Source organism: Coturnix japonica, chromosome W (assembly GCF_054131305.1).
Source record: "Coturnix japonica strain WE chromosome W, WE-NBRP24, whole genome shotgun sequence".
Taxonomy (NCBI): Eukaryota; Metazoa; Chordata; class Aves; order Galliformes; family Phasianidae; genus Coturnix; species Coturnix japonica.
Genome location: NC_140701.1, coordinates 30,345,010 through 30,355,784, shown reverse-complemented (window position 1 = coordinate 30,355,784; position 10,775 = coordinate 30,345,010). Strand labels below are relative to the sequence as shown.

The window sequence follows — 10,775 nt, the reverse complement described above, 5'->3', positions numbered from 1 at the left end:
TATTTTGTAGGGGAAGACAGATAGTCTGGAATCAATGAGTCATAATTTGTTACAAAGCATCATTTTAAAGAGAACGTGTCTTCTTTTGTGGATGAAAACCAGTAATTTAGGGAGAAATTGCTATTTGTAGGGATGAAAAGCATTAGTTTGGGAAGAAAACCATAGTTTTGCAAGGATGGAGAGTGATGCCTAAGAGCGTACTTTTCATTTCTGGGATAAGTATTGATATTCATGTGACCTACTTCTAAAATTTGTCAGAAATCGATATTTCTGTTGGAAATGTCATTCTTTTTTAGATGAAAAGAGTTATTCTGGAAACAATGTGTCATATTTGGCTACAAACGATAATTTTGTAGAGAAATCGATTTCTTTTGGCGATGAAAACCACCTTTACGTTTAGAAAATGCTGTTTGTAGAGATGAAAAGCATTATTTTGGTAAGAAAATCATATTTTTGCAAGGGTAAAGTGTGATACCTAAGAGAGACCTTTTTATTTCTGGTATAAGTATTGATATTCCTGTGCAATTTTTCTAAAATCTCTCAGAAAAGGATATATCTGTTGGAAATGTCCTTATTTTTTAGAGGAGAAAAGGTATTTCTGTTAGTAATGTCCTCAATTTGTAGAAGAGAAATAGTATTCTGGAAACAATGTGTCATATTTTGCTACAAAGCTTCATTTTGTAGAGAAAATGTCTTCTTTTGGGGATGAAAACCAGTATTTCTGGGAAACAACGCTATTTGAAAGGGATAAAAAGCATTATTTTGGTGAGAAAACCATGTTTTTGCAAGGATAAAGAATGATTCTTAGGAGAGTACTTTTTATTTCTGGGATAAATACTGATATTTGTGTGACAATCTTCTAAAATTTGTCAGAAATGGATATTTCTGTTGGAAATGTCCTTATTTTGAAGAGGGAAAGAGGTATTCCAATAAGAGTGTTTCCTATGTTGCTACAAGGGACCATTTGTAGAGAAAACGATTTCTATTGGGGATGAAAACCACTTTTTTGGGTAGAAAATGCTACTTGTAATGATGAAAAGCTTTGTATTGGTAAGAAAATGAATTTTTGGCAAGATTCAAGAGTGATACCTAAGAGAGAACACATTTTTTTCTGGTGTAAGTCTTGATATTAGTGTGAAATACATGGGAAATTTGTCTGAAATGGATAATTCTTATGTTAATGTCATTATTTTGTAGGGGAAGACAGATAGTCTGGAATCAATGAGTCATAATTTGTTACAAAGCATCATTTTAAAGAGAACGTGTCTTCTTTTGTGGATGAAAACCAGTAATTTAGGGAGAAATTGCTATTTGTAGGGATGAAAAGCATTAGTTTGGGAAGAAAACCATAGTTTTGCAAGGATGGAGAGTGATGCCTAAGAGCGTACTTTTCATTTCTGGGATAAGTATTGATATTCATGTGACCTACTTCTAAAATTTGTCAGAAATCGATATTTCTGTTGGAAATGTCATTCTTTTTTAGATGAAAAGAGTTATTCTGGAAACAATGTGTCATATTTGGCTACAAACGATAATTTTGTAGAGAAATCGATTTCTTTTGGCGATGAAAACCACCTTTACGTTTAGAAAATGCTGTTTGTAGAGATGAAAAGCATTATTTTCGTAAGAAAACCATATTTTTGCAAGGGTAAAGAGTGATACCTAAGAGAGACCTTTTTATTTCTGGTAAAAGTATTGATATTCCTGTGAAATTTTTCTAAAATCTGTCAGAAAAGGATATATCTGTTGGAAATGTCCTTATTTTGTAGAGGAGAAAAGGTATTTCTGTTACTAATGTCCTCAATTTGTAGAAGAGAAAAGGTATTCTGGAAACAATGTGTCATATTTTGCTACAAAGCTTCATTTTGTAGAGAAAATGTCTTCTTTTGGGGATGAAAACCAGTAATTTAGGGAGAAATTGCTACTTGTAGTGATGAAAAGCATTAGTTTGGGAAGAAAACCATAGCATTGCTGTCATGGTTTAATAATTTTGTATTTTTTTGCTATCAGTATTCCACATCATAACATCATATAAAGCATGAATAATTTTACTGAATCTGCAACTTACAGAAGAAGACTACATCTCCCAGGGAACAACACGATAGGTCACGGGACCTGGACTCTATATTAACTCTGTCGCAGAACAGACAGAGGTCTTTCGAGTTCTGGCGTTCAGGGGAGTGTGTGGGAGCCTTCAGCCGTTCGCCTAGATTCACAGTAGGCCTCTCGGTTACGGGACTCATTCTCTCTCCTATTTTGCTTGATTCGTTAGCTCAATTTCAATTATATTGTATTATATTGTGTTATCCTGTATTTCGATATAGTATTTAGTAAATAAGTGTGCCTCCTTAGATCGTTGCCGCTGTTTTCTTTTCCTAATTAATTTTTTTTCCTTTCGGCCTAGGGCCCCTCCGGGGCCTACGGCCCCCTGTCACGGACGCAGGTGGATTTTTAGTTCAAACCGTGACAGATTTTGGTGGAGGATGCGGGCAAATTGAGTTGCTGTTTTTCTGTGTTTTCTTCTGTTGCTCTTTTAGCTTTTAACAGAGCTACGAGTTTTTTTTTTTTTCCCCCTGTTAAGGAGCTATCTCGTGTTTGCAATTCTGCACCTGCGAGCTTGACCTTGAAAGTCCAGGCGGACTGCCAATACTCCGGTATATTTTATAAACACTGCTGAGCTTTGTTTTCTTTTACTTTTTTCTCTCTATTGGAGGAAAAAAGATGTTTTCTCTACTAAATTTGTTTTACCAGGGACTGTGTGCCATTGGTTCCTTTTTTGAGACGCTCCGAACATATTGGGCCATGTTTAAGCTAGCCACTTTTTCTTATGGAGCTATACAATTGTATAATGGATTGAAAGCATGGTTAGCAATGCTCACTTCGTATCTGTATACAGCTCCAGAGGGAGCAACTAATGCAACTAATTATACAGAAATGGTGATTTTTAAGCGTGCTCCTCTTTCTTTCTATGAATCCTTTATGCAGTTCTTGAATGATCAGTGGGCCACACTCTTAATCTCCCTGATCTTACTGTTGATTATTGTAATAATCTCACTCAGTATCTGGATTTATAACATCCGGAGGAAGTCTTCCCTAGAACCAGAGAATACTGAGTGGCAGGGAATTGAAGAGATTCTCAAAGGACAGACATCTTCAGTGTTATGGAGCTTCACTCCTGAACACTTGAAGAATCCTGAGAGTTTGATTGCATATTTGAGGCAGGAATGTTGTGGCTCAGGCAGATCTCAGGAGGCACAAATGATTTTGGGCCTAGCTAATGCTTATTGGGCCTTAGTCAATACCATTCCTGAGAGAGAGAGTCTTAGAGCTGAGGCAGAAAAACTTTGGACTGAGAAGGTAGAGAGAGAAAAAGCTTTTGAAGCTGAGAGAAAAGATCTCCTGTACCAACGAGACTCAATCTGGTACGAGAAAGAGAGTCTTAGAGCTGACGCAGAAAAACTTTGGACTGAGAAGGTAGAGAGAGAAAAAGCTTTTGAAGCTGAGAGAAAAGATCTCCTGTACCAACGAGACTCAATCTGGTACGAGAAAGAGAGTCTTAGAGCTGACGCAGCAAAACTTTGGGATGAGAAGGTAGAGAGAGAAAAAGCTTTTGAAGCTGAGAGAAAAGATCTCCTGTACCAACGAGACTCAATCTGGTACGAGAAAGAGAGTCTTAGAGCTGACGCAGAAAAACTTTGGGATGAGAAAAGCTCCCTGCAATCCCAACTCAACACTCTCCAGTCTGAGCACAGTGCCCTCCGGTCCGAGCACGACATTCTCCAGTCCGAGCACGGCGCCCTCCGGTCCGAGCACGACGCTCTCCAGTCCGAGCACGGCGCCCTCCGGTCCGAGCACGACACTCTCCAGTCCGAGTACAGCGCCCTCCGGTCCGAGTATGACACTCTCCAGACTGAGCGCGATGCCCTCCGGTCCGAGCACGACGCTCTCCAGTCCGAGCACGGCGCCCTCCGGTCCGAGCACGACGCTCTCCAGTCCGAGCACGGCGCCCTCCGGTCCGAGCATGACACTCTCCAGACTGAGCGCGATGCCCTCCGGTCCGAGCATGACACTCTTCAGACTGAGCACAATGCCCTTCGGACCGAGCACAACACTCTTCAGTCCGAGCATAACACTCTTCAGACCGAGCACAATGCCCTCCAGACCAAGCTCAACACTCTCCAGACTGAGCGCGATGCCCTCCGGTCCGAGCATGACACTCTCCAGACTGAGCGCGATGCCCTCCGGTCCGAGCACGACACTCTCCAGTCCGAGCACAGCGCCCTCCTGTGTAAGTGCGTCGATCTCCAGGTCAAACATGACTCTATTGACTCGTTGTACACTGACCTCAAGGCCGACTACAACGCCCTCAAAGCCAGTCGCAGCACCCTCCGGTCTGTGTACGACGAGCTCCTGTCTGACTACGACGCTCTCCAGTCTGAGCACGACGCCCTCCAGTCTAGTTATAACGTCCTCAGGGCGGAATGCGACACCCTCAAGTCTGAACCGTATGTACTCCAACTTAACCAACCACCGGGGGCACCAGATACAATGTTGGTTGCCCCTGTAAGAGGGCGAAAAACAAAACGAGTTTCAACTCAGATAGAGAAAATGCAGAAGGAGTTAGAAGAGCGGAGGGAGTTAGGAGAGCAGGACTCAGGAGAGCAGGGGGACTCAGGAGAGCAGGGGGACTCAGGAGGTCAGGGGGACTCAGGAGAGCAGGGGGACTCAGGAGGTCAGGGGGACTCAGGAGGTCAGGGGGACTCAGGAGAGCAGGAGGAGTCAGAAGACCAGAGGAAGTCGGCGGAGCAGTGGTTGTTAGAGCAGTATAAGAAGATGTTCGAGGAGGAGAAGAAGTCAGAGGAGCAGAGGAAGTTAGGAGAGAGAAAGTTAGGAGAGAGGAAAAAGGAGGAAGGTCGCCTGGAGGAAATAACACAAGCGTCAGAGTCAGGGTCAGAGTTAGACGAGGAGCCAAAAGCTAGATTTTCTTTACGAGAATTTCTCGAGTCCAAACTTATAGATGGGGCAGCCTCATCAACACAGCTGCCAACATTAACACCTGGGACTCCTGATAGAGCAAAAGGTGAGCAAAGTATTACGACCATTATTGATCGATCTTTTAAACTGAGTGAAATTCGAGATCTGAGAAAGGATTTCACACGTCAGCCGAAAGAAAATATGGTCACTTGGTTACTTCGCTGCTGGGACAATGGTGCCAACAGTGCGTGGCTCGATGGCAGTGAAGCTCGCCAACTGGGTAGCATTTCCAGGGACTCACGTGTGGACAGAGGTATAGGCACATGCCAAAATCGGTCCTACACCCTCTGGAAGCGGATGTTGATAGCGGTAAGAGATAGATTCCCCTTTAAACGGGACTTGGAGCCTGAGAAAAAGAAATGGACTGATATGGAGAAAGGTATCCAATTTTTGAGAGAAAGGGCTCTGGTGGAAATGCTCTACAGCCCCCAGTTCAATCGTAACAATCCAAACCAATTACATGATCCTGAAGCAGTCCACGTTCCACGACAAATGTGGCGTGACTTTACAAAGGCAGCTCCAGAAAAGCATGCCAGTGCACTTGCATTGGTATATGGCAAAGGGGAAAGAAAGCCCCTTGTAAATGAGCTAATTAGCAGACTTCAGGAGCTTGAATTATTTATAAGCGCTACAGAAGTTAAGCTTTATACTTCAGCCATTGTCCAAATGGGAAAAAAAATAGTGGAAAGGTTAGACAAAGTGGAGGAAACACAAAGTGATATTATTGACAAATTGGCTAATGTGCCTGATGTAGATGAATCCACGGTGGTACCAGATGATGGAAACCAGGATTTCCACGATCACCTATTGAGAGAGCTAAACAACATGAGTTCCTCTCGACCTGTATCATCGAAAATCTCAACCATAAAAAAGAGACGTCCTCGTATTCAAGCAAACGACAATGATAAGACCATACGTTTTGCTTTGTTGTATTTCTTGAGTAATCATGGGGAGGATATAAAGAAGTGGTATAACTCATCCACTTCTGCACTTCAGGCACGAGTGAAAGAATTACAATCCAAAACAACCACCAAGGTGAACTCTTCCAAACGGGGGAGAGTTCCAGTTGCTGCAAGTCAACGAGGTAAACAATAGAGGGGCCCTGCCCCCAGCCAGGGGGGGGAAAGGGACAACAGAGTATACTGGACTGTGTGGATTAAGTGGCCTGGCACATCTCAACCACAGAAATATAAAGCCTTGGTGGACACTGGTGCACAATGCACCCTAATGCCCTCAAGTCACCAAGGGACACAACCAATTTATATCCATGGAGTGACTGGGGGTTCCCAAGAATTGACTATGTTGGAGGCCGAAATAAGCCTCACTGGTAAGAACTGGCGAATGCACCCTATTGTGACTGGTCCAGAGGCTCCATGTATACTGGGAATCGATTACCTTAGGATGGGATATTTCAAGGATCCCAAGGGGTATCGATGGGCCTTTGGGATAGCTGCTGTAAACACAAATGGTGTTAAGCAGCTGTCAACTTTACCTGGTCTGTCAGATGATCCTTCTGCTGTGGGGTTGCTCCAGGTAAAAGACCAAGAGGTACCAATTGCCACCAAAGTGGTTCACAGACGGCAGTACCGCACCAATAGGGACTCATTGCTCCCCATTCACAAGCTAATTCGCCAATTAGAAAATCAGGGAGTGATTAGCAAAACGCACTCGCCTTTTAACAGCCCCATATGGCCAGTGCGTAAAACCAGTGGGGAATGGAGGCTGACGGTAGATTACCGTGGCCTGAATGAAGTTACACCTCCATTAAGTGCTGCTGTACCAGACATGCTAGAACTCCAGTATGAATTGGAGTCAAAAGAAGCTAGGTGGTATGCCACCATTGATATTGCTAATGCCTTCTTTTCCATCCCATTGGCTGCAAAATGTAGGCCACAGTTTGCTTTTACCTGGAGAGGTATCCAGTATACCTGGAACCGTTTACCCCAGGGGTGGAAGCACAGCCCAACAATTTGCCATGGATTGATCCAAGCTGTTTTGGAACAGGGTAATGCTCCTGAGCACTTGCAGTATATTGATGACATTGTGGTGTGGGGCCATACAGCAGCAGAGGTTTCCAAGAAAGGGAAACAGATAATCCAAATTCTTTTGAAAGCTGGTTTTGCCATTAAGCGCAGCAAGGTGAAGGGGCCTGCCCAGGAAATCCAGTTCTTAGGCATAAAATGGCAAGATGGACGTCGTCACATCCCAGCAGATGTGATTGACAAAATCACTGCTATGTCTCCGCCCACAAATAAAACAGAGACCCAATCTTTTCTGGGAGTAGTGGGCTTTTGGAGAATGCATGTCCCAAACTACAGCCACATAGTGAGCCCTCTCTATCAGGTAACACGGAAGAAGAATAATTTCTCATGGGGTCCTGAGCAGCAGCAGGCTTTTGAGCAGATAAAACAAGAAATAGCCCGTGCCGTGGCCTTGGGGCCAGTACGGACGGGACAGGATGTGAAGAACATCCTCTACACTGCTGCTGGAGAGAAAGGTCCCATCTGGAGTTTGTGGCAAAGAGCCTCAGGAGAGACCCGAGGCCGACCCCTAGGATTTTGGAGTCGAGCATATAAAGGGTCTGAGGAGCGCTACACTCCAACTGAGAAGGAGATCTTAGCCGTGTATGAGGGGGTTCGGGCTGCTTCTGAAGTAGTTGGGACAGAGGTTCAGCTTCTTCTAGCACCTCGCTTGCCAGTAATAAACTGGATGTTTAAAGGACAGGTTCCCTCCACCCATCATGCTACTGATGCCACTTGGAGTAAGTGGATTTCATTAATTACTCAACGAGCTCGAATGGGAAAACTCAGCCGTCCTGGAATTCTAGAAGTGATCATGGACTGGCCTGAGAGTAAAAAAATTGAAACACCACCTACAGAAGAGGTATCACGTGCTAAAGAGGCACCACCATACAATGAGCTACCAGAAAACGAAAAGAAATTTGCCCTGTTCACAGACGGATCATGTCGTATTGTAGGGAAGCATCGCAGATGGAAAGCTGCTGTATGGAGCCCCACACGACAAGTTGCAGAAGCCACCGAAGGTAAAGGAGAATCAAGTCAATTCGCAGAGGTAAAGGCTGTTCAGCTGGCTTTAGATGTGGCTGAACGGGAGAGGTGGCCAATGCTTCATCTTTATACTGATTCATGGATGGTGGCAAATGCCTTATGGGGGTGGTTGCAACAGTGGGAAGATGATAATTGGCAACGAAAGGGTAAACCTGTTTGGGCTGCTGAACTGTGGAAAGACATTGCTGCCCGAATAAGGAACATTGTTGTAAAGGTGCGCCATGTAGATGCTCATGTGCCTAAAAGTAAGGCTACTGAAGAACATAAAAATAACCATCAGGTTGATCGAGCTGCCAAAATTGAGGTGGCTCAAATAGACTTGGATTGGCAGAACAAGGGAGAATTATTCCTAGCTCGGTGGGCCCATGAGACTTCAGGTCATCAAGGAAGGGATGCAACATATAAGTGGGCCAGAGACCGAGGGGTGGACTTAACTATGGACGCTATTGCTCAAGTTATTCATGATTGTGAAACATGCGCCATAATTAAACAAGCCAAGAGGATGAAACCTATTTGGGGGGAAGGGCGATGGCAAAAGTATAAATATGGAGAGGCATGGCAGGTTGATTATATCACCTTGCCACGATCTCGCAATGGTAAGCGTTATGTACTCACCATGGTGGAGGCAACCACTGGGTGGCTCGAAACATACGCAGTACCCCATGCTACCGCCCGAAACACCATATTAGGGTTGGAAAAGCAAATCCTGTGGCGGCATGGCACTCCGGAAAGAATTGAATCAGATAATGGGACCCATTTTAAAAATTCCCTTGTAACCACTTGGGCCAAAAATCATGGCATTGAGTGGATTTACCATATTCCCTATCATGCACCAGCTTCTGGTAAGATTGAACGATTCAATGGGTTGTTGAAAACTATGTTGAAAGCAATGGGTGGCGGAACGTATAAAAATTGGGAGAACCATTTAGCAGAAGCCACCTGGTTGGTCAACACTCGAGGATCTAGTAATTGTAATGGTCCTAACCAATCCAGCTCCCTACGTACCGTGGAGGGAGATAAGGTTCCTGTAGTACACATAAAGAGCGTGTTGGGAAAGACGGTTTGGGTCCTTCCAGCGTCTGGAAAGGGCAAACCTCTCCAGGGTACTGTTTTTGCCCAGGGACCTGGGTGCACATGGTGGGTGATGGACAAAAATGGGAATGTTCAATGTGTACCACAAGGGAATTTGATGTTGGGGGAGTGCAGCCAATGATTTTCCTGTAAATATATAGGTAGAGTCTCAGAAAATATTTCAATTAGGTACAGAATAGTTCAATTAGGTATAGGACTTAAGATAGAGTGGATTAATGTTAAGGAAACACTTTTTCTCTATATACCTTAATTAGGCATTCTGTAAGCAAGTTTTCCATCTGGACTCTATATCCTGCACTGGCCATGCATGTGTAGAGCACACATGGAAAGAAGTATAAGTCAAAAGGAAATCTGCTGTGGTGGCTGGGAAAGGATGAGTGCACCTTGATGTGGGGGACGCCCTACTAGCGCTGCCTTTCCCCTCTACCGCTGACATGTTTTCCTTTTTCTGGCAGTTTTGCCATTTTCTCAAAATTAATAAATAGTAGGTTAGGTTATAGAGTTTTGTTCTCAACTTAGGGATTTGTATGGAATAAATATAAATTGTTGAGAAAAATAAGGTTGCTGATTATTCACAATTATACATATGAGTGTGTATGTATGTATAAACATAATGTAATGATGTAGAATAAGGGGTGGAATGTCATGGTTTAATAATTTTGTATTTTTTTGCTATCAGTATTCCACATCATAACATCATATAAAGCATGAATAATTTTACTGAATCTGCAACTTACAGAAGAAGACTACATCTCCCAGGGAACAACACGATAGGTCACGGGACCTGGACTCTATATTAACTCTGTCGCAGAACAGACTGAGGTCTTTCGAGTTCTGGCGTTCAGGGGAGTGTGTGGGAGCCTTCAGCCGTTCGCCTAGATTCACAGTAGGCCTCTCGGTTACGGGACTCATTCTCTCTCCTATTTTGCTTGATTCGTTAGCTCAATTTCAATTATATTGTATTATATTGTGTTATCCTGTATTTCGATATAGTATTTAGTAAATAAGTGTGCCTCCTTAGATCGTTGCCGCTGTTTTCTTTTCCTAATTAATTTTTTTTCCTTTCGGCCTAGGGCCCCTCCGGGGCCTACGGCCCCCTGTCACGGACGCAGGTGGATTTTTAGTTCAAACCGTGACAATTGCAAGGATGAAGAGTGATACCTAAGAGCGTACTTTTAATTTCTGGGATAAGTATCGATATTCGTGTGACCTACTGTCACGGGCTACTTAGATTTACCTATGCTTGTGACAGGGGAAGCCACCCCACACCCCCCCCCCGGGGCCCGGAAAGGAGGGGGAAAAGGGGAGTGGGATAAAATAGCAACAATCTAAGGAGGAAAAACTTATTTTACTAAATATGGTATCGAAATACAAGATAACACAATATAATATAATTAAGGCTAACAAAATCGAATGAAACAGAGAGAGAGAGAGTCTCCGAAAACCGAGAGGCCTACTGTGAACTCTAGGCGACACGGCTGGAACGCTTCCCACTCTCTGAGAAGTTCGAGAGAAGAAGGAGGGCACTCCAGCCTGGGAACGAGATTATATAGAGTCCTGGTCCCGTGACTTATTGTTACT

The 10,775-nt window shown here is 43.8% G+C and overlaps 1 protein-coding gene across 1 annotated transcript; it reads left to right on the top strand.

Annotated features, from left to right (window-relative positions):
* The first annotated feature begins 1,977 nt into the window (after nt 1-1,977).
* Nucleotides 1,978-6,137, top strand: LOC146754671 (uncharacterized). Its single transcript, XM_085527653.1, has 2 exons — nt 1,978-4,696; nt 4,751-6,137. The coding sequence occupies exons 1-2, from the start codon at nt 2,722-2,724 to the stop codon at nt 6,127-6,129; spliced, it is 3,354 nt and encodes a 1,117-aa protein (XP_085383779.1). The 5' UTR covers nt 1,978-2,721; the 3' UTR covers nt 6,130-6,137.
* The last annotated feature ends 4,638 nt before the right edge of the window (nt 6,138-10,775 follow it).